General features: G+C 41.5%; 1 protein-coding gene across 1 annotated transcript in view; it reads right to left on the bottom strand.

Annotated features, from left to right (window-relative positions):
- LOC134624117 (uncharacterized) overlaps positions 1-23,511 on the bottom strand; it is a 57,225-nt gene that overhangs the window by 9,369 nt on the left and 24,345 nt on the right. The window contains exons 31-59 of the mRNA XM_063469090.1: positions 23,252-23,400; positions 22,838-22,966; positions 22,614-22,752; positions 22,273-22,414; positions 21,676-21,872; positions 21,348-21,486; positions 20,711-20,827; positions 20,299-20,423; positions 19,721-19,866; positions 19,194-19,337; positions 18,957-19,064; positions 16,236-16,405; positions 15,561-15,763; positions 14,860-15,004; positions 14,283-14,476; positions 14,052-14,193; positions 13,584-13,787; positions 12,364-12,480; positions 11,951-12,075; positions 11,378-11,523; positions 10,791-10,934; positions 10,554-10,661; positions 5,116-5,285; positions 4,183-4,385; positions 3,502-3,646; positions 2,575-2,822; positions 1,876-2,053; positions 1,662-1,770; positions 1,267-1,361 (exon numbers count right to left, since the gene is read on the bottom strand). Of these exons, the coding sequence (XP_063325160.1) occupies positions 1,267-1,361; positions 1,662-1,770; positions 1,876-2,053; positions 2,575-2,822; positions 3,502-3,646; positions 4,183-4,385; positions 5,116-5,285; positions 10,554-10,661; positions 10,791-10,934; positions 11,378-11,523; positions 11,951-12,075; positions 12,364-12,480; positions 13,584-13,787; positions 14,052-14,193; positions 14,283-14,476; positions 14,860-15,004; positions 15,561-15,763; positions 16,236-16,405; positions 18,957-19,064; positions 19,194-19,337; positions 19,721-19,866; positions 20,299-20,423; positions 20,711-20,827; positions 21,348-21,486; positions 21,676-21,872; positions 22,273-22,414; positions 22,614-22,752; positions 22,838-22,966; positions 23,252-23,400 (4,381 nt within the window). The remainder of the gene's footprint in view (positions 1-1,266; positions 1,362-1,661; positions 1,771-1,875; positions 2,054-2,574; positions 2,823-3,501; positions 3,647-4,182; positions 4,386-5,115; positions 5,286-10,553; positions 10,662-10,790; positions 10,935-11,377; positions 11,524-11,950; positions 12,076-12,363; positions 12,481-13,583; positions 13,788-14,051; positions 14,194-14,282; positions 14,477-14,859; positions 15,005-15,560; positions 15,764-16,235; positions 16,406-18,956; positions 19,065-19,193; positions 19,338-19,720; positions 19,867-20,298; positions 20,424-20,710; positions 20,828-21,347; positions 21,487-21,675; positions 21,873-22,272; positions 22,415-22,613; positions 22,753-22,837; positions 22,967-23,251; positions 23,401-23,511) is intronic.

Genomic DNA, 23,511 nt, shown 5'->3' with positions numbered 1-23,511 from the left:
CAGCAGATTGGTTCAGTGGAGGAGTTTGTGTGTTCTAGTCACGTGCTTGTGAGAATACAAAGTATCATATAAGAATCTATTTAATATTTACAGGCAGCCAACAGGTACCTGCGGGCCAAATGGAGTGAAAGGGAGTAGATGAAAAAGGAGGAGTTTGGTGAGTCCATTAAAATGGCAAACATTTACACCTACACTCTGAGGGTCTCCTCAATCCTACAGTCAGGTCTTCTGTAATGGAAGCAGAGTCTGTGCACCAACTATAAGGGATCACATTTCTCACCCTCCCTGGGAAAATCAGTGGTAGGCTGCCAGGGGCGCCCTTTGTCACTGATTCTGTTCATAGTTTTTATGTAAAGAATATCTTGGCACAGCCAAGTAGTGAAGGCTGTCCATTTGGTGGCATCAGGACTCCATCTTTGCCTTTTGCAGATTTTGTCGTTCATCACATGGTGAGCTCCAGCTTCCACTGGAACGTTTCGCAGCTGAGTGTGAAGCGAGAACCTCCAAGTCCAAGACCACGGTTCTCAGCCAGAAAAAGGTGGAGCACTCATTCCAGGTCAGGGATGAGTTCAGGGGTCTTGGGATCTTGTGCATATGTATTATTGTAGGGTCTACCTTTCAATATAAAGTGCCTTGAAGCAACTGTTATTGTGATTTGGGGCTGTATAAATAACATTTAATTGAATTGAGTAAGGGAAGAGTGGCGTGTCAGATTTGACAGACGGATTGGGATAGCATCTGGGTAACCTATGATCCTTCCCTGACCTACGGTTCAGAGCTCTGGGTAGCGACCGAAAAAAATGAGGTCATGTACATAAGCGTCGGAAATGAGCTTCCTTCGAAGGGTGGCTGGGCTCCAAGATAGGGTGAAGAGGTTGGAGTAGAGTGGCAGCTCCTCCACAAAGGAGCCAATTAGGTGGTTCGGGCATTGACTAGGATGCCATCTGGACACATTTGAGTTAAGGTATTCTGTGACTGAAGGAGGCAGGTCAGTTCCAGGACTTGTTGGAGTGAGAGATCGCTGGAAATATAACTTATTAATGTCAGAAGAGCTGACTAGGATGAGGAAAGTCTGGGCTTGTCTCCTTAAACTACTGCCCCCAGGACCATGGATGGATGGATGGATGGATGGGTAGATGATATTAGACTATTAGTTGTCATGATAACATTCTTTTATGTGTGTGTGTGTGTGTGTGTGTGTATCTTAGTGAGAGAGAGAGAGAGAGAGAGAGAGAGAGCGTGCACACACATATGTGTTTTTCATACCGTTGGGATCAGTGATCATGCCACAGCTGGTAGGCTTCGTGGCCTCTTCCTCCACCTTTACATCACAATCTTCTTCTTCTGTACCATCAGTACAGCTGAGAGGAGATGGGAGCATTCATTGGAATTAAGTCAACATGTTTGTGTTTGGTAATTCTAAGGCTAAGATTAGCAGGAGACTGGTGACATGTACAGGACAATTTCTGAGAAGAATTGAAAAGTTTAATAGCGATATTTAATGCAGACGTAGCAGTCAAAGCTGAATGACAATGAAATAAAAGGAACTTGGGAATAAAGTGGGATCAACAGTTCTTGTATTGGCATAATGATGAAGAAATGAAAATCTACAAATAGATAAAATGAAAGTCTGATATTCTGTTTTCTGTAATGTGACTCACTCGGGATCTGAGTCAGCAACCTGCCAGCTGTCTCCTAGCTCATTGGTGTTAGCAGCTGGTGCGTTATCTGGTTTCAAGTTGTCATCGTTAGGGTCCCCATTGAAATTTCCTGTGGGGACAACAGATATTCAAAATCACTCCATTTTAATTAGTCAAATCCTGTGTTTTATTTATTTAGTAAGGAACAACAGCAAATAATTGCACTGGCTCTTACCACACATCCCACAGAGTAGGCCGTTGTAGGAAGTTGGCAAAGTGACATCAGCATGATGGTTTCCATCAAAACGCACCCTCAGATTAAAGGATGTTTCTAAGACAACAAACTTTCCACTCAAGTAGATCTTAACTCCCCTGATGGAGGTAACAGGTGGAACAAGCGCAGTGCCATTGACCTGACAACAGCCAGAGATCACAATATTATTGCCAGAAAAACACAGCTTATTATGTGTACTTGTTCTTTGTTCCTCTACAGTAGACTTTTCCTTTAAATCAACCATCTTTGTATACAAATGCAGCAGGGGACAGTTTCCACCTTCTACTGAGACGAGGCTGAATCCGTTATTAAAACACATTTTAGGAAAACACGTTCAGTAAAGAGGCTGCCTTGCATTACTATGACTATAAATATAGCATTGTTATACTTGCCTTCTGTTGCATTAAATTTGGTAGAGAACTAGTTTAATTTTTTTAAAATTGTGTTTTATTTTGACTGCTGCAGATCATAAAAATCTCAAATCTGATTATGAAGAGATTTTAAAAAAATCTTACATGTGGTTCTTGTTCCAATAGGCCGAGGCTGTACATATTGGCCTTAAAATTATTCAGTTGGTAGTAAATAAAATGGGTAAAAGCACTAAGATAGCAAACAGAGATACTGTTTATTGTATGAGTGATGGAAGAACCCTCTGCCTACCTGGACCGTGTGTCCCTTGCCAAAGATGACAGTGATACCATTCACATTGATCACCACAGCCCTCACATAGGAAACCTTCTTATTACTTCCTCTGTGCTCATTCTGGGTATGGACCGTGAAATGTGGCAAGCCAGAGGAGACATTGCAGGGTTTGGTCAAGGTGTAGGAGCATGAACCCATGTAATGGTGAGTGCGTTTATCAAAGGTTATGTAGTGAGGATCACCAGAAACTGAGCAGATACCATTTCCTGAACAAAGAAGGCAGGAAGTTAGTGTTGGGTCTGTTCCCACAAACCCCGCTAGTTCTAGAGACTTATTCATCATGAAAGAAAACAAGGCAACAGCGTTCGATCGATTACTTGCGCAAGGGAGGCCTCATCTGTGTCCAGCACGAAAATGACCCCCATGATGGCCTCCTCTCGCTGGCTTTTATTGAGAGACAGTTCACACAAAACACAGCAAAGCAACGCCCCCCGCATTGTATGTATATGTGTGAACTTCTATATGTAAGTAGGAATGTGTGTGTGTGTGTGTGTGTGTGTGTGTGTGTGTGTGTGTGTGTGTGTGTGTGTGTGTGTGTGTGTGTGTGTGCTGCTGATCAAAGGGTCATAAACTCAGGAAGCTTAGATCAAAAGAAGTAGATCCTCCAGATAGGATGTATCTGCAATAAAACCTTACAGCCCCCTACCCAGAACCCCGAGAATCTGGGGGGAAGGACAGTGGAATCCCTTTCATCAAAGTTGGCAAGCATAAAAATGACAAACATTTAACAATCTACTCTAACAGTTAGTTTATCATTTACCATGATGAACAAAACAAATGCAGATATCAGTGGCACTACATAAGATGGATAATGCACTGAGATGTCAGATGTGTTAAATGAAATAATATCCTTTAGATGTATGTGAAGCTGTGTGATTAACATACCCAGAGGGTGGCATTCATATTCTCCATCTTGTAGTTTGCAGCTTTCAGTAGTTGGGTTACAGCTGGTGTTATGACACTGTAGCAGACCTCCACTGTGACACATACACTTTTGTTCACAACCCTCCAAGTACCAGTCATCGCCCACCTGACAAATGTACACAGAATACAAAAAACAATCAAAATGTTGTCATGTAATTCTCTCTTGTACATCCCATGAATATAAAGATCTAAATGATAAATATACATTTGGATGCAAACCAGGGATTCTGTATGCCACTAACTAATTAGGCCAACCTACACTCATTTATTTATTGATTTTGTGCTTGCTAATTGTGGTGGCACCAGTATATAAATGCTCTGATATAAATACAAATGCTATAACACCAGTGTCTTTTAAAGTCAGGTAAAATACAGTATAATAAATATAATCTGTGCTTGATAAGTTGAAAGTAAAAATCTTTGTTGTAAAACCAATATTTGTGTGCCAACAGTTCGCTGCAGTCTATGCACCCTTAATTTAGTTGAGTTTTGATTTCTTTTGTACTGTAGGGTCTGTGTGTCTTTTGGTGTCTCTCCTGTTGAAGTTATAAAGAGGACTGAAAATGATGTTAGCATGAGCTTAGCACATTTTAAAGGTAAATGGAATATGGTTTTAATTGTTTGGAGGCTGTTTCCACTTACAGGGTGATACGTTCCACTGGGGTCCACACAACCACAGTCTCTCAGTTCCACACATTTGTCATCACTGAGAATGAAGCCAGGGTTACACTCACAACCCTCCACACACACTTCCTCACAGCCAGGTGGTCCCACCACACCAAGACATGTCTCAGGACATGAACTCACACAAAGGGAGTAGGAGCTGTTGGGAGGACAGGTCAGAGCTGTGTGGACAAACACAGGGATGAACAATAATGAGAGGGAACAATGGTGGACAAATGGCAACAGAGAAGGGAGGGGGGGAGTAGGATGATTCAAAGACAGGGCATCTACGTATCTCATATTGATTTTACTTTGTGCAGTGTCATAAATGAAAGCAAGAACAGTATTAACTGCACTGATCATTTTACATTGGTTTCAGCATTGTGCACTGTATCTTAACCTCTTCTCCCTATTCAATTATAAATATGTTTATAAGTTCAATTATAATGTTGGTGAGCAGGATGTAATATATCTTAGTTATATTTACAGGTGGAGACAACTTCCAAATGGAGAAGCTATGGCATGCACCCCATTTAACCCTCTCAGGCTCAAATTAAGTTTTAGTTACAGGAAAAATCTGATATTAGGGGAAAATTATCAAAAAAAATAACCTCATAAAATATGTATGTGGGGTAATCAGGTTGTTAATTTTTAACTGTTGCAAATCGGCAACGCCTGCCTCGAGAGGGTTAAAAGGGAAAATGCTGAAGGTTCATGTTTCCAACATGAAAAGGTATTATTCAAGGCTTTATTCATTCATGCTTCAGAATGGGGCTTATCAAGCCAATGGGTGATGTCACTGTGACTATGTTTTATATATACTTTATGATGTTCACAAAGCACAGCTGATATTATTATTAAACTATCATATATCATATAGATATATTTAGTATATGTCAGATTCAAACTTACGGCAGAAGTCTGGAGTTCTCCATTGGTAGACTTTGGCTCCAGCACTATGACATGCATCAGTGTAGGCCTGGAGCTGGTCACACAGCACGTGCTGCTGGCCGTTGAACTGACACATGTCATACACACAGCTTTGGAAGAATGGAGTGGGATTAACTACACTGATGCACTCCCTGTAACAGAGAAAAACATTCACTTAGCTTAGGCAGGAAAAGGCAGAGGCTCATATATACTGAAAATCTGAGTTCGAACACACAAGCTACATTTGGGGTGAAACAGTCAACAACTCTTGCATAAGTTTAGCAACAACTGGCTGGGGCCAGTGAATAAAAGTGAATGGCTTAAACATGAATTGAACTGCGGTTTGGGGAAGGCCTCGCTGGGGACTGGTGCCGGCTCCTGGGCTGGCAGATCCCCATGTACTATTGAGAAGTGAAACAGTGAAAGAAGTGAAATAATTGAAAAAGGGGAGGGAGGGTTGGGAATGAATGGAAGAACAAACAGCTAGTAGAACTGGTGGATTATATATAGATAAGAACAAGAAGGGAAGTGTTTGGAAACTTTATCTCTAATTCACTAGCTGAGCCCACATCCTCATTTTACATTTTACAGTGTTTCTATTAGAAAAAGGTGAATGGCTTAAACATGAATTGAACTGAGCTTTAGGGAAGGCCGCATAGGGGACTGGCGCCTCCCGGGCCTGTGCAGAACCCCAAAGAAGGCATCCCCCAGAAGCAGCAATAACTGTGAAGGTGAAAGACCTCTGCAGTAATAATTCAATTTTTCAATTCAATTTATTTATACAGCCCCAAATCACAACAACAATCGCCTCAAGGTGCTTTATATGTAAGGTAGACCCTACAATAATACCTATAGAGAAAACCCAACAATCATATGACTCCCTATGAGCAAGCACTTTGGCGACAGTGGGAAGGAAAAACTCCTTTTAACGGGAATCCTGAGCCTGTCACTGGGGAAAGTACCACAGCTGTGGAAGACCTCCTGTGTGGTATCCCAAGGACCTCAGCAGCTACAGGCCGGTAGCCCTGACATCGCATCTGATGAAGACCCTGGAGAGGTTGGTTCTAAACCATCTGCGCCCCCTGGTGAGGTCTTCATTGGATCCGCTGCAGTTTGCTTACCAGCCTGGCATTGGGGTGGAGGACGCCATCATCTACCTCCTGCACTGAGCTGTGACTCACCTGGAGAAGCCTGGAAGCACTGTCAGGATCATGTTCTTTGATTTCTCCAGTGCTTTCAACTAGAGATGGACCTATCCGATATTAGGTATCGGTATCGGTCCGATACTGACGTAAATTACTGGATCGCATATTGGAGAGAAATAAAAAATGTAATCCGATCCATTAAATATCAAAAAAGCACCTCACAAAACTTGCGACACGGCGTAACTCAGCTCATAACCGTAGCCCGTCGGAGCAGTGTGCATCACGTGATAGAGCGGCTCGCTAGCAATCCAGCATTTCATCTCCGAGGAAGTTATCCCAGAGAGAAGTAAAGCAAGTGTGTAAGTTCATCTCTGAATGTTAGTAAAGCATTCCCACGTTAAGCTTAACAACCGATATATGGAGCGACTGCCTCTCTCTCTCTCCCTCTCTTGCTGCTACTTCAATCGTGAAACTGATCAATGATCAGCTGATCGGCTTTTCTGTCGCGAGTCCGTCTCTCTTCTATGTTTTTGGCCCACTTTGCACCAGAAAGAGGAAGCCAGCGGCTGAACAACAGCAGCACGTTTAAGCTTGATAAGCTGTTGTTTGAATTTATTTAATATTTCGTTCTAGACCAGGATCCTTTTCTACGTAGCTGACGGCTGGTAACTGTGCAGGGGCGGATCTAGCAAAGTTTAGCCAGGGGGGCCGATAGGGCATTAACAGGGAAAAGGGGGCACAAAGACATACTTTTCTTTCTTATTCTCATTTAAAATGTATAGCTTTTAATAAATAATTATCTGAATCTTACACCCAAAGTTTTAATCTGATGTAAAATGTATAGAAGTCCATTACTGTATATAGTAACTGTTAAGTCTAATATACCCTAGTAAGCTATAGTACTTTTTCCTTTGGGAAGATACCATCTGTGCAGTCTGCAATTCTGTAGAAGAAAGATGTTGAATATATTTAATTATTCTTGAAAAATAATTTATTTCTGTGCATTTTTTTCACACTGCATCAAATTAAAGTTGATTACGTCGATTAAGCATCATGAGGTGGAGGGTGGGGGGTGGTTCCCTATTTTTTTGCTGGGAGTTTGCAACCCTATTAGTTAGGTTGCTTAATATTTCTGCTAAGTACTCTTTAAAATACCAGAATAGGGAGGATGGAGTAGGTTTAAGTTTATTAGATTGATCAGTATTGCTGAACTATGAAATATTTTGGGTGCAGTGTATTTTTTACATACAGGTATAACAGAATAGCTTTAGTGTTGTTGTTTATTTAAACTTGAGTATGAACGTATACAAAATGCAGCAAGATATTAAAAAAACAGTTTTATTGATTAAAAAACACACTATATCGGATTCATATCGGTATCGGCAGATATCCAAATTTATGATATCGGTATCGGACATAAAAAAGTGGTATCGTGCTATCTCTACTTTCAACACCATCCAGCCACAACTTCTGAGAGACAAGCCGGAGCTATCAGGAGTGGACCACCACATGTCCCAGTGGATACTGGACTACCTCACAGAACATCCACAGTATGTGAGGTCACAGGGCTGTGTCTCTGACACACTGGTCTGCAGTACGGGGGCCTCACAGGGAACTGTGCTGGCACCGTTCCTCTTCACCCTCTACACTGCAGACTTCTCCATCAACTCCCCACGCTGCCACCTACAGAAGTTCTCTGACGACTCTGCCATAGTCGGCCTCATCACAGGTGAGGACGACTCAGAGTACAGACAGTGGACTCTGGACTTTGTGGACTGGTGTCAGCAGAACCACCTGCTGATCAACGCCGGAAAAACCAAGGAGTTGGTGGTGGACTTCCGGAGACGCAGCCCCACCACACTGACACCGGTGAACATCCAGGGAGTAGACATTGAGATAGTGGACTCTTATAGGTACCTGGGTGTTCACCTGAATAATAAACTGGACTGGAGCCACAACACTGATGCTCTTTACAGGAAGGGTCAGAGCAGACTCTACCTGCTGAGGCGGCTGAGGTCATTTGGAGTACAGGGAGCGCTTTTAAAGACCTTCTATGACTCTGTAGTGGCATCTGTCATTTTTTACAGTGTGGTATGTTGGAACAGCGGTTTATCGGCAGCTGAGAGGAAGAGGTTGGATAAACTCATCAGGAAGGCCAGCTCTGTTCTGGGATGCACCCTGGACCCAGTGCAGGTGGTGGGAGACAGAAGGACTCTGGCCAAAATAACATCTCTGATGGACAGAGCCTTCCACCCCATGCATGTAAATGTTGCTGAACTGCAGAGCTGCTTCAGTGACAGACTGCTGCATCCTAGATGCATGAAGGAGCATTTCCGCAGGTCCTTCCTCCCTGCAGCTGTCAGACTGTACAATCAGAACTGCTCCCAACAAACACAGATGTCTACATCAGCGCTGTAACAACTTCTACTGTTATAACTTGCACATTACTTTTCTCAGCTTATATATACACTAACTTATTGAAAGTTACATGTCTACTTTTTAATGCACAGGTACAATAAACAATCTGCACTTTTCTAATTATTCTAAATATTCTTAACTATTTAAACATCTTTCAGTATCCTGCTATGTTTGCACACTATGTGTACGCTAATTTAAACAACTGTACTGTACTCTGCTCTGGTAACTATTGTCCATGATGTAAATATGTAAAAATTGTGCTTCTGTTCTGTGTCCTGTTCTGTTTGTATATGTGTGTTTTTGCTGCTGATACAACCAAATTTCCCCTTGTGGGACAATTAAAGGATTATTCTATATCTTCTATATCTTCTAAGAAACCTCTGGCAAAACCATTCCCATGGAAGGACAGCCATCTGCCGCGTCCGGTTGAGGTGGAAGAAGGAAAGCAGGACAAAAGAGAAGCACAGAGAGAAGGTGGTCAAGGATTCCAGAGAGTGGAGTGGTTGAGTTCGGAAAATTAGGAAGGAATGGTGGGAGAAAACATCAAAGCAAATTTCAGACAACGAAAGATCTTAATAGATGAATGAGGAGAACCCCTGATCGAGTGGCGATGTGGCTCGACTGATCTGGAGCCTGGATGGATGCATGTCTGTATTTTAAGACTTCAGGCAATGGCTTGACGGCTTCTAAAAGCTTTTACTGCTGTGTTTGAAAATGACCGATATGGAGACAAAGACTGGCAATACGGTGTCAGGAATGCACATTGTTACATTTTGTGAAAGATGGATAGATGCATGGACCCTGGCATCCAAGTTATTGGGGAAAGCTTGCTGCTACATTTGTGAAAGAAGGATAGAGGGAAGAGAAACTGGCTTCCAGGGGCCAAAAAGCACGCTGCTGCGTTTTGCTCAGGAGAGATAGAGGGAAGAAAAGCTTGCTACTGCGAATGAAGGAAAAGAACCTGGCATCCCAGTGCCAGATGTATGCTGGCGAATTTGAAAAAGACGGACAGAGAAAGAGAACCTGGAATACCATTGCCAAAAGCATGCTGCTGGATTTGTAAAGGAGGAAAAGAGAAGGAGAACTTGGCATCCCAGTGCTAAAAGCCTGCTGCTGCATTTGTAAAGGAGGAACAGAGAAAGAAACCCATAATCCTGGTCACAAAAGCTTGCTGGTACATTTGCAAAGGAGGGACAGAGAAAGAGAACCTGGCATCCCAGTTCCAAAAAACATGCTGCTGCATTTTTGAGAAAAAGGGAGGGAGGGAAAGGGAACTGGCAACCCGGTGCTAAAAGCTTGCTCCTGCATTTGTGAAGGAGGGATAGAGAAAAAAAACCTGACATCCCAGTGCCAAAAAGCATGCTGCTGCATTTTGCGAGGGAGGGACAGAGAGAAAGGGAAACTGGAATCTCCTTGGTAGAAAACCTTGTTGATGCATTTGCAAATGAGGAATAACAAACTTGGCATCCTGGTGCCAAAAGCTCGCTGTTGCACTTGCAAAAGGAGGGATATAGAAAGAACCTGGCATCCCAGTGATAGGGGGGTGCACTGCTGTTTTTTGCAATGATAGATGGAGAGAAACGGGCAAGTCATTGGTAAAAACTTGCTGCTGCATTTGAGAATGAGGGACAAAGAACGAAACTGGCATCCCAGTGCCCGAAGGCTTCATTACAGCATTACAGTAATAGTATTGAAAAGATTTTTTTCATATTTTACATGTCAGTTGGGTGATTACCAGGCATGCTGCCATCTATTTCATGATTTTATAAGGTCAGGAAAAAAACGTTGTAAAATCCCAGAAATCCCAACAGTTTAACCAAGTCGATAACCAAAAGTGGAGCGGTTGTGAATTCTTACCGGAAGGGTCCAGTAGGGTCTGTAATTTTACCACATTTCTCTGGTTTTACAACTTCAGCTTCCAAGTTGGGGTCACAGTCTGGATCAGGCTTTGTTCCTGGGGTACATCTGGTCAATACAAATACAAAACACAGTTACATTCTCTTCAGTGTGTCAGGAAGAGTCCGACAGTAAGGCATCAAAAGACATAACCAGAAGAAATCCAAAAGACAGTAAGATAAATGTGTTTGAACTCACGAGTCATCTTCATCGTCTTTGGTCTGCCAGCTGTTCCCAAAGTCATTAGTATTTCCTGCCACAGTGCCATCTGGTTTAGTGAAGTCATTGTCTGGGTTCCCATCATAGTCACCACAAAGGCCACACATTTGGTCATAGTAGGAGCTGGTAGGACAAAGTCAAGTCAGGATATGTAGGATTAAGATAAGACAATCTTAAGAATATTTGCAATGTATAACAAGGTGTTGCTTGGCCTTTTATTGTAATTCTAGAAACAAATGAAGAGAATGCAAAAATCCCTGATACAATAAACCAGGGCATCGTTAGTTTATATTAAAAGTTGCATATGTCCACGATGTGCACACAAATGGACTGCTATGGTTTTTTAAGTTTTCACAACATACATAAAACAACTGGTGACGTTCAGCAGTTTAGATCGTTATCTACCAGAGTTTCTTCAGATCGTTAGGTTATGGTTGCATCAGAGGAAAGTGGTCATCAAAAAACGAATGATGGAACAATGGAGACAGTGTATTGTATGAATGCGTGAAGCAAATAAAAAGAAGTTCTACAATATCAAAATAGTTCAAACCAATATTTATACTAACCTGGGAACTGAGATCTGGGCATAATGGTTTCCATCCCAACGCACCCTCAGGCCAAAGGATGTTTGAAGCGTGATGAACTGACCAGCAAGACTAATAGACATGAGAGGAGAGGGGGAGTGGGGAAGAGCCACCCGTACTCCGTTCACCTGATTCAATGATGAAGAAAAAGATAATATAAAGATGTTAAATAGACTGTGTAAACGTCTAATTGGTGGACAGGTCAGGGAGTATAAAAGTACAAAGAGTGTGGAGTGTGCAGTATATCAGGCAAAAACTGACTTTGTATAGTTTTAACAAGCAAGAAAGATACTGCTTTATGCCTATCACACTGTGTTATCTTTGGCATTTGTATAGGTTCAACTGACAAAATGGGAACAATCTGTTGGTTTCTTTTACATGCTGTTAGCAACAAAGTAACTAAAGATATAATCTGAGTTCTTTGCTAAAATGTCAGTTATGTGTAGACATAAGACATCCATGGTGATGATACAACTAGTGTGTGGAATGTCTATTGGCACACATTTTACCTAAAGATGGGAAGTACAACAGATAGTAATTCATTCATATACTGACCAGTGTTCTACTGCTCTTCATCAGGGTCACAGTAATTTCATCCACTGTCACATATAGCTTCCTCAGGTATGACACTCCTGCAACTCCTCTCTCTTCATTCTTTGCCTCCACAGAGAACCAAGGGCCTGCACAGGGAAGACCACGACAATCAGGCATATTGTGTGTTTATATTAAAGGTGAATATTGGCAAATATTGGCATTAACATACAAACCATCACTGACATTCAGTGTCTTCTTTTTGCAGCAAACGTGAATGAAAACAACATGTGTCATGCTTTGTGATGAAAATAATGAATGAGTAAATTTAGCTCATTTAAACCTGGATGAATTTGTGGGTGTGGTGTGGCAACATTTGAACGGGTGCAATGAAACCCAAACATCTTAATGAATAAATGTCTAAAATTGGTGTGTACCTGTGCTGTTCCTACAGGTTCTGGCCAGTGTGTAAGTACAGGTTCCCATGAAGCTATAGTACTTCTTGTCAAAGGTGTTGTAGTGTGGATCCCCAGAAACTACACAATCCTGGAAAGCTGAGAGAGGGAAAAACATCAGGAACATCAGACTGAAACACAGATGAAGCCACTGTAGAACAATTACCTAAAAACAGTGTAGTTCACTGCTGCTTTGGACTTATACTGGCATTAAAATAGATGCAAAGAATATATCATTTCCTGACTAGACAAAAATTTGTATTATTTGCATTTCTTTGTCCAACTCTGTGATTTTGTGTTATAAAGAAATGCATGTAACAAGTGTTGTTATAGACAAACTGTACAGAAGAGAGCAAAAGAAACATAACAACAACACACATAAATATTTGACTGTTACTGAAAATAAAAGACACCTCTGGGTTGAGTTTCTCTATCTTCCATTACTCAGTCTAATTATGTATATTAGAGCAGGGATAGAAAATGCTAGTTTGAGAACTTTGACAAAGTCTACAGCATCATGTCAAACACAGTTGCAAAACTTTTCAGGTTGGCAGTCCAAACAATGAGATCTGGAAACCTACTTAGAATATAATGGCTACAGCTTTGCTGTGGTTTTTTTTAGGTGTGATGTTTGCAAACACACTCGTAGGATAGCACGAGCAATCTCATCAACTTGGACTTCCTGGATGACATCGCCCTACTGGGCTCGACTACGGAAGACCTCCAAGAGTGGACTGCAGCTTTGCAGAGGGAGGTGACGAAAGTCGGATTACGAATCAGCACCAAGAAAACCAAGGTACTCCGAGTTGGCTACACAAGTTCCCATGTTCCCGTCATAATCAACCAATAACGTGCTGAAAAGGTGGAAAATTTCACATGTCTGGGCAGCATCATCTCGAATGACGAGGATCTCTGATCAAGATGTCAACTTCAGAGCAGCGAAGGCAGCCGGTGTCCTCCGACGTCTCCAATTCAATTTGTTTAAAATAAATTTTTTTAATATAGTGCCAAACATTCGCCCCTGAATGACATCGATGGAGATTGTTAGCTGCCCGATGCGTCGCTCGGCGTAGGAGGAACTAAGTGCTAAGTGTAAGTGCAAGCTTCTTTCCATGGTCAATTGTAGTGGTTTTCAGAAGTGTTCCTGAGCATGTGCAGTGATTTGTACCACAGAATGATGTTTGTTTGTAATGCAGTAGTGCCTGATAACGTGAAAGCGTGATTGGTTTTGACATGCAAAACATCCTGTTTCTTCATCAGTATGTCAGTATGGACCTCAAAGTAGGGCACAGTTGTGTCATTGCATGGACTAGACATCAGATAGCTGCAGTTGCCCATGGAGTCATATTTGCATTTATCAAAGCTGGTGTAGTGTGGATCGCCAGATGCTATGCACGTGGATGTACCTAAAGGAATAACATATGAGAAAATTGTAATTTCCACACCATCAACAATCAAGTTATACCGACTGACTGTAACGCACAACAGAAGGTGCTCCTTGTGCAGATGTAATTTATTACACTGCATTAAATCACAGTTGACCACCAGTCCAAATACTGTTGTCTTGAGGTGTCGCTAGACCATCCATTCCTTAAATGATACGTTCTTTAGGTGCAAGGGATAATTCTAGTCCAAATTCCAGTCTTTAATAAGTCAACAAACATTATTACCTTTAGGATAACAGCCTGCAACACCATCAACCTCTCGACACTCTTCAGTGGGGTCACAGGAGTTATCAACACATTCCAAAGTGTAGTTCCCTGCACAGCGACACTGCATTGTGCAGCCGTCTCCAAATACTATCTCACCAGGCTGGATAAAATGAAAACAATCAGTACTGAGAAAGTATACTGTATGTCTTTAAATGTACACTGTACACAGTACTAACTAGGACATCTGACCTCATAATAGTTATTGTTGTCATCTAAACAACCACACTTGTCCAGTGGCACGCAGTGCCGTCCTTTGAAGACAAAGCCTGGTTTGCAGAAACACCCAGTGATGCAGGAGCCAGAACAGTTGGTAGAGGGTTCCATACATGTAGGAATGCAAGCTGGACCGCACTCTATATACTCTGCGTTAGGAGGACACAGGTCTGGATAGAAAGAAAAAGGATTACTGGAAAATGAGCAGATACTCTTTCAGGAACAAAAAAGGTAGGAAGTTATTATGCAGTCTTAACAAACTCAGTCCAAACTAACAACATAAGTTGAGACAGTGGAGGTTTGGAGCGCCTGTTGCTAAAATGACTGCATTTATTTACTGCATTTCTAGGACCAGTCGGATAAAGCACTTGACACTATAATCCACATCCATGCATTCATGCAGCTATTTCTCTGTCACACTCACTCAATGATAAACACATGTATCACAGATTGTGGAGCCGCTGTATAAGATGGATAACTCGCTCAAGACTCAATAGAAATCTTTAATATATTATATCCTGTAGATATATTTAAAGCTGTGTGATTAACATACCCAGAGGGTGGCATTCATATTCTCCATCTTGTAGTTGGCAGCTCTCAGTAGTTGGGTTACAGCTGGTGTTATGACACTGTAGCAGACCTCCACTGTGGCACATACACTTTTGTTCACAACCCTCCAAGTACCAGTCATCGCCCACCTGACAAATGTACACAGAATGCAGAAATAATCAGTAAATTTGTCATGTAATTCTCTCTTGTATATCACATGAATATAAAGATCTAAATGATAAATATACATTTGGATGCAAACCAGGGATTCTGCATGCCACTAATTAATTAATTACATTAATTAGGCCAACCTACACTCATTTATTTATTGATTTTGGGCTTGCTAATCGTGGTGGCACCAGTATATAAATGCTCTGACATAAATACAAGTGCTATAACACCAGTGTCTTTTGCAGTCAGGTAAAATACAGTATAATAAATATAATCTGTGCTTGATAAGTTGAAAGTAAAAATCTTTGTTCCAAAACCAATATTTGTGTGCCAACAGTTCACTGCAGTCTATGCACCCTTAAATTAGTTGAGTTTTGATTTCTTTTGTACTGTAGGGTCTGTGTGTCTTTTGGTGTCTCTCCTGTTGAAGTGGTACAATATAAAGAGAACTGAAAATGATGTTAGCATGAGCTTAGCACATTTTAAAGGCAAATTGAATATGGTTTTAATTGTTTGGAGGCTGTTTCCACTTACAGGGTGATAGGTTCCACTGGGGTCCACACAACCACAGTCTCTCAGTTCCACACATTTGTCATCACTGAGAATGAAGCCAGGGTTACACTCACAACCCTCCACACACACTTCCTCACAGCCAGGTGGTCCCACCACACCAAGACATGTCTCAGGACATGAACTCACACAAAGGGAGTAGGAGCTGTTGGGAGGACAGGTCAGAGCTGTGTGGACAAACACAGGGATGAACAATAATGAGAGGGAACAATGGTGGACAAATGGCAACAGAAAAGGGAGGGGGGGAGTAGGATGATTCAAAGACAGGGCATCTACGTATCTCATATTGATTTTACTTTGTGCAGTGTCATAAATGAAAGCAAGAACAGTATTAACTGCATTGATCATTTTAAATTGGTTTCAGCATTGTGTAATGTATCTTAACCTCTTCTCCCTATACAATAATAAATATGATTGTAATTTCAATTATAATGTTGGTGAGCAGGATGTAATATGTTTCCAACATGAAAAGGTATTATTCATTCATGCTTCAGAATGGGGCTTATCAAGCCAATGGGTGATGTCCCTGTGACTATGTTTTATATATACTTTATAATGTTCACAAAGCACAGCTAATATTATTATTAAACTATCATATATCATATAGATATATTTAGTATATGTCAGATTCAAACTTACGGCAGAAGTCTGGAGTTCTCCATTGGTAGACTTTGGCTCCAGCACTATGACATGCATCAGTGTAGGCCTGGAGCTGGTCACACAGCACGTGCTGCTGGCCGTTGAACTGACACATGTCATACACACAGCTTTGGAAGAATGGAGTGGGATTAACTACACTGATGCACTCCCTGTAACAGAGAAAAACATTCACTTAGCTTAGGCAGGAAAAGGCAGAAGCTTATATATACTGAAAATCTGAGTTCAAACAAACAAACTACATTTGGGGTGGAACAGTCAATAACTCTTGCATTAGTTTAGCAACAATTCGCTGCCTGAGGCCACATCCTCATTTTAGTTTTGAAAGTGTTTTAGTAGATAAAGGTGAATGGCTTAAACATGAATTGAACTGCGGTTTGGGGAAGGCATTGCTGGGTACTGGCAGTGGCTCCCGGGCCTGGCAGATCCCCAAAGATAGCAGCCCGAGAAGCAGCAATAACTTTGAATTACGAAGGTCAAAGACCTCTGCAGCAATAATTCAATTTTCAATTCAATTTATGTATACAGCACCAAATCACAACAACAGTCGCCTCAAGGCGCTTAATATGTAAATTTCAGACAATGAAAGACTTTAATAGATGAAAGAGGAAACCCCTCGATCGAGTAGCGACGTGGCTTCACTGGTCCGGAGCCTGGATGGACGCATGCCTGGATTTTAAGACTTGAGGTAATGGCTTGACGACTTGTAAAAGCTTCCGTGAGCTTGTCTTGGAGTAGAAGATGGACAGGGGGCGCCTGGCTGCTTAATTTACTTTGGGTAAGGTAGCGATAATTACTACACCTATCTCTGAAGGGAACAGAGATGACGGTAAGCAGTTTTGGAAGGGTGGGTTGAATTGAAAGACTGATTAGAGGAGAAGAGCCTTCCATAATGATAGCCCCCAAAACCAGCAGAGAGCCGAGTAGATTTCCACTGAACCTCATAGAAGATGATTAAGTCATTTTGGATGTTTTCCAAACCTTGGTTTGGAGAACTGTCTGGAATGACTGTGCCAAGAAGGAAGGATTTGGATGATGCTAGTGAAAGCACATGAGAAGTGAAGGGATGCCTTGAGGAATTATGTGCACAGCGGAGTTCAGATGTGATTAACTCTTCTGCAGTCAAAGCCAGAAACTGGCATGCTGTGCCAGAAGGGTTAACTGCTGCACTTTGCAGTCGAGGGAACAAAATGGAGAAACTGGCATCCTGGTATGAGGAATGTTTACTGCTGTGTTTGCAAGTGTCCGATATGAAGACAAAGACTGGCAACATGGTGTCAGTAATGTGCAATGAAAAATTTTCTGAAAGATGTATAGATGCATGGACACTGGTATTGCAGTTATTAGGAAAAGCTTGCTGCTACATTTGTGAAAGCGAGAAAGAGGGAAGAGAAACTGGCATCCCGGTGCCAAAAAGAATGATGCTCGGTTTTGCTAAGAAGGGAAAGAGGGAAGAAAAACTTGCAACTGCGTTTGCGAGTGAAAGACAAGAACCCGGCATTCTGGTGCCAAAAGTATGCTGCTGCATTTGTAAAGGAGGAATAGAGAAAGAGAGCATGGCATCCCATTGCTAAAACATTGTTGTTGCATTTGTAGAGGACAAATAGAGAAAGAAACCCGGAATCCCGGTCCCAAAAGCTTGCTGCTACATTTGTAAAGGAGTTTCCTGCTGAATATTTGTGAAGGAGGGATAGAGAGAAGGCAAACTGGCAACCCGGTGCCAAAAGCTTGCTCCTGAGTTTGCAAAGGAGGGATAGAGAAAGAGAACCTGGCATCCCAGTGCAAAAAAAGCATGCTGCTGCATTTTGTGTAGGAGGGACACAGAGAAGGGTTACTGGCAACCTGGTGCCAAAAGCTTGCTCCTGCATTTATAAAGGAGGAAGAGAGAAAGAAACCTGGCAAACCGGGCTCCAAATGCTTGCTGCTTCATTTGCAAAGGAAGGATAGAGACAGAGAACCTGGCATCCCAGTGCCAAAAATTTAACTGCTGCATTTTGAGAAGGAGGGATAGAGGGAAAGAGAAACTAGAAACAACTTGATAGAAAACCTTGCTGATGCATTTGGGAATGAGCGACGAGAAGTTGGCATCCCGGTGCCTAAAGCTTGCTGTTGCGTTTGCACAGGAGGGATATAGACAGAACCTGGCATTCCAGTGCAAAAAGGGTGCACTGATGCTTTTTGCAACGATAGATGGAGAGAATCTTGCAACTCGTGGGTAGAACGCTTGCTGCTGTGTTTGAGAATGAGGGACAAGAATCTGGCAACTCGGTGCCAGATGTATGCTGGTGCATTTTTAAAAGAGGGACCTGGCATCTTGGTGCAAAAAGCTTCCTGCTACACTTATAAAGGAGGGATATAGAAGGAACCTGGCACCCCAGTGCTAGAAGGGTGCACTGCTGCTTTCTCCAACAATAGATGGAGAGAAACTGGCAACTCGTTGGTAGAAAGCTTGCTGCTGCGTTTGAGAATGAGGGACAAAGAACGAAACTGGCATCCCAGTGCCAGAAAGCTTCATTACAGCATTACAATAATAGTATTGAAAAGATTTTTTCATATTTTACAGGTCAGTTGGGTGATTACCAGGCATACTGTCATTTATTTCATGATTTTTTAAGGCCTGGAAAAAAAACGTTGTACGATCCCAGGCATCCCATCGGTTTAACCAAGTCGATAACCAAAAGTGGAGCGGTTGTGAATTCTTACCGGAAGGGTCCAGTAGGGTCTGTAATTTTACCACATTTCTCTGGTTTTACAACTTCAGCTTCCAAGTTGGGGTCACAGTCTGGATCAGGCTTTGTTCCTGGGGTACATCTGGTCAATACAAATACAAAACACAGTTACATTCTCTTCAGTGTGTCAGGAAGAGTCCGACAGTAAGGCATCAAAAGACATAACCAGAAGAAATCCAAACGACAGTAAGATAAATGTCTTTGAACTCACGAGTCATCTTCATCGTCTTCGGTCTGCCAGCTGTTCCCAAAGTCATTACTATTTCCTGCCACAGTGCCATCTGGTTTAGTGAAGTCATTGTCTGGGTTCCCATCATAGTCACCACAAAGGCCACACATTTGGTCATAGTAGGAGCTGGTAGGACAAAGTCAAAGCAGGATATGTAGGATTAAGATAACACAATCTTAAGAATATTTGCAATGTATAATAAGGTGGTGCTTGGCCTTTTATTGTAATTCTAGAAACAAATGAAGAGAATGCAAAAATCCCTGATACAATAAACCAGGGCATTGTTAATATATATTAAAGGTTGCATATGTCCACGATATGCACACAAATGGACTGCTATGGTTTTTTCTTCAGATCGTTAGGTTATGGTTGCATCGGAAGAAATTGGTCATCAAAAAAAGAATGATGGAACAATGGAGACAGTGGTCAGGTGTATTGTATGAATGTGTGAAGCAAATAAAAAGAAGTTCTACAATATCAAAATAGTTCAAACCGATATTTATACTAACCTGGGAACTGAGATCTGGGCATAATGGTTTCCATCCCAACGCACCTTCAGGCCAAAGGATGTTTGAACCGTGATAAACTGACCAGCAAGACTAATAGACATGAGAGGAGAGGGGGAGTGGGGCAGAGCCACCCGTACTCCGTTCACCTGATTCAATGATGAAGAAAAAGATAATATAAAGATGTTAAACAGACTGTGTAAACGTCTAATTAGTGGACAGGTCAGGGAGTATAAAAGTACAAAGAGTGTGGAGTGTGCAGTATATCAGGCAAAAACTGACTTTGTATAGTTTTAACAAGCAAGAAAGATACTGCTTTATGCCTATCACACTGTTTTATCTTTGGCATTTGTATAGGTTCAACTGACAAAATGGGAAAAATCTGTTGTTGTTTTTTTTTTTACATGCTGTTAGCAACAAAGTAACTAAAGATATAATTTGAGTTCTTTGCTAAAATGTCAGTTATGTGTAGACATAAGACATCCATGGTAATGACACAAAGAGTGTGTCTGATGTCTATTGGCACACATTTTACCTAAAGATGGGAAATACAACAGATAGTAATTCATTCATATACTGACCAGTGTTCTACTGCTCTTCATCAGGGTCACAGTAATTCCATCCACTGTCACATACAGCTTCCTCAGGTATGACACTCCTGCAACTCCTCTCTCTTCATTCTTTGCCTCCACAGAGAACCAAGGGCCTGCACAGGGAAGACCACGACAATCAGGCATATTGTGTGTTTATATTAAAGGTGAATATTGGCAGATATTGGCATTAACATACAAACCATCACTGACATTCAGTGTCTTCTTTTGCAGCAAACGTGAATGAAAACAACATGTGTCATGCTTTGTGATGAAAATAATGAATGAGTAAATTTAGCTCATTTAAACCTGGATGAATTTGTGGGTGTGGTGTGGCAACACTTGAACGGGTGCAATGGAACCCAAACATCTTAATAAATAAATGTCTAAAATTGGTGTGTACCTGTGCTGTTCCTACAGGTTCTGGCCAGTGTGTAAGTACAGGTTCCCATGAAGCTGTAGTACTTCTTGTCAAAGGTGTTGTAGTGTGGATCCCCAGAAACTACACAATCCTGGAAGCCTGAGAGAGGGAAAAACATCAGGAACATCAGACTGAAACACAGATGAAGCCACTGTAGAACAATTACCTAATAACAGTGCAGTTCACTGCTGCTTTGGACTTATACTGGCATTAAATAAATGCATAGAATATATCATTTCCTGACTAGACAAAAATTTGTATTATTTGCATTTGTTTTCCCCAACTCTGTGATTTTGTGTTATAAAGACAAACTGTACAGAAGCGAGGAAAAGAAACATAACAACAACACACACATAAATATTTCACTATTACTGAAAATAAAAGACACCTCTGGGTTGTGTTTCTCTATCTTCCATTACCACTTTATCTCTGATGTATATTTGAGCAGGGATAGAAAATGCTAGTTTGAGAACTTTGACAAAGTCTACAGCATCATGTCAAACACAGTTGCAAAACTTTTCAGGTTGGCAGTCCAACCCATGAGATCTGGAAACCTACTTAGAATATAATGGCTACAGCTTTGCTGTGTTTCTTTTAGGTGTGAACATTACAAACATACTCGTAGGATAGCAGCCCAGCTCTCCATCCTGAAGTTTACATTCATGCATTGGGGGGCATTCAGAGGCTTCACAGGTAATTCCAGCTGCACCACACCAACATTTTCGCTTGCAGTCTTCCTCAAAAAACTCCTCTCCAGGCTGACAAACAGACAACAAAATTGACAATTAAGCATAGCAGGCACAGATGATTCTTTGTAGATCATTTTATGCATGTATGTATGAAAATGTTTTTTTTAGAGAGGACATAAAGAGACTGCAAGTGACCTGACTTGAAATACAAAGGACCAAATGATTCACTGCTGGCCTATCAGACCCACTTCACCATACCTCATAATACTGGCCGTTCGTGTGGTTGCAGCCACACATGTTCTCCTTAACGCACTTGCCAGCACTCAGGACATAGCTGGGATCACACACACAGGACTCAGAGCAGGGACCAGAGCAGGAGGGGGGTTTTCCAAAGCATGTTTCCTGACAAGGATCTGCACAGGGTTCGTAGTGGCTGTTTGGGGGGCAGCTCAGTGCTACGCAGACCACAAGAGGTTGAAGTTAGTGATAGGAAACAAAAGTATGTGCTGGTTAAAATATGAAATCACAGCTTTTCACAAGAAAAGAGATACGTCTTTGGCACTTCCAGCTGTGTTGTCTTCCGTGTAACTAGATTGTTTGAGTTTGGTGGTAACCCAGTCTCCTGCAGCCTCTTGGCATATGTTGTCTGCCCAACTAGGTATGCTAAAGCAGCACTCCCTCAGTTATCTTTAGTGAGTAGGAAGCCCGTATGAAGTATTCTTCCTCAAGTCAAAACTGACATAAACTTCTTTGTGTCATTTTCTCCCAACTACTCGGCCAAGCTGATTTTTACCTAATGACATACCTAAAGATATTTTACTACTAAATTAAATAATTTGTCCTTCCAATACTCACGGCAGAAGGTTTCATTCCTCCAAGGTCCAAGGCTGACCCCACGATCTTGGCATTCATTGACATAGGCTTCAATGGCTTCACACAAAATGGGCTTGGCACCATCCAGCTCACACAAGTCAAAGACACAGTCCCTGAAGTAATTCTGAGAACAAACAATCACTTTGTTACAATGCTTTATATTGTGTGACCATCTAAAACCACATATTCAAATTATTCCACTATTACTAATATCACATTTTCAACCTGAATGCACACACACATACACAAATACAACAAGCTCTGAATAAGGACCTGTTGCACATTTGTTTATTATATGTGCACTATCCTCTACATGAACATACATTGGGGTTGACTTTGGGATGGCACACAGCAAAAGGTCCATTTTTGTCCAGCAGAATGCCACAATATCCAGAGCTTTCATACAGTTCCTGTTCTTCTTCATTGCACCCAGGGATGGTAGTGTTGGGTTTCTTATTACATCTGTCAAGACAGACCATCATCTTTAGAACATTTGTCTTTTGTCAATGTAAATGTTTCTTTAAACTTGCATCTATGCAATACTCACTCTGGATTCATGTTCCAACTGTGTCCAAAGTCATTGGCATTTTCAGCTAAGCTTCCATCTGGTTTGCGGAAGTCATCTTTAGTATCTCCATCATAGTTGCCACACAGGCCACAAAGCTTGTTCTGATAGCTGCAGATTGCAGAAAATGACTGTTAGTGTCTCATGCAAGAAAGATAAGCAACTTAGTCAGAACTACATCTCATCTTGAAAGTTTGAGTGAGCTGTTTGTGTTGCTGAAGCTGCTAAATTGTTTAAATAAAGTATCCTAGCTGTGCCATTATTTCCTGCCTTTATCACCTTATTACTGCTTACAGTATTTTTAGTTGTATCAGTATGGGTGTACATTTCTGAACTGGTGAATTTTTGATTAAAACACCATTTTATAAGGAAACCATGAAGTTGGTCTTCACTCACTCTTCGATCACTTTTATGTCCATAAAGGTGTTTCCATCATATCGAACCGTCACACCAAAGTTCATGGAGACAGTGTAGTGTTTTCCTGACTTGAACACAGAAATACCGGGGGCCGGGGACAGTGGCAGATTGACATTGGTCCCATTAACCTGTATGAGAAAATAGGCACAGTACATCAAATCTGGTCAATTATTAGCCAACATTTTCATTTTTGAATTACCCATGTCATAACATTACTATCTGTAACTGAAAAGAAACGT

Source organism: Pelmatolapia mariae, linkage group LG3_W, assembly GCF_036321145.2.
Source record: "Pelmatolapia mariae isolate MD_Pm_ZW linkage group LG3_W, Pm_UMD_F_2, whole genome shotgun sequence".
Taxonomy (NCBI): Eukaryota; Metazoa; Chordata; class Actinopteri; order Cichliformes; family Cichlidae; genus Pelmatolapia; species Pelmatolapia mariae.
The sequence above is the reverse complement of the archived record's forward strand: the minus strand, read 5'-3'. Positions and strand labels throughout refer to the sequence as shown.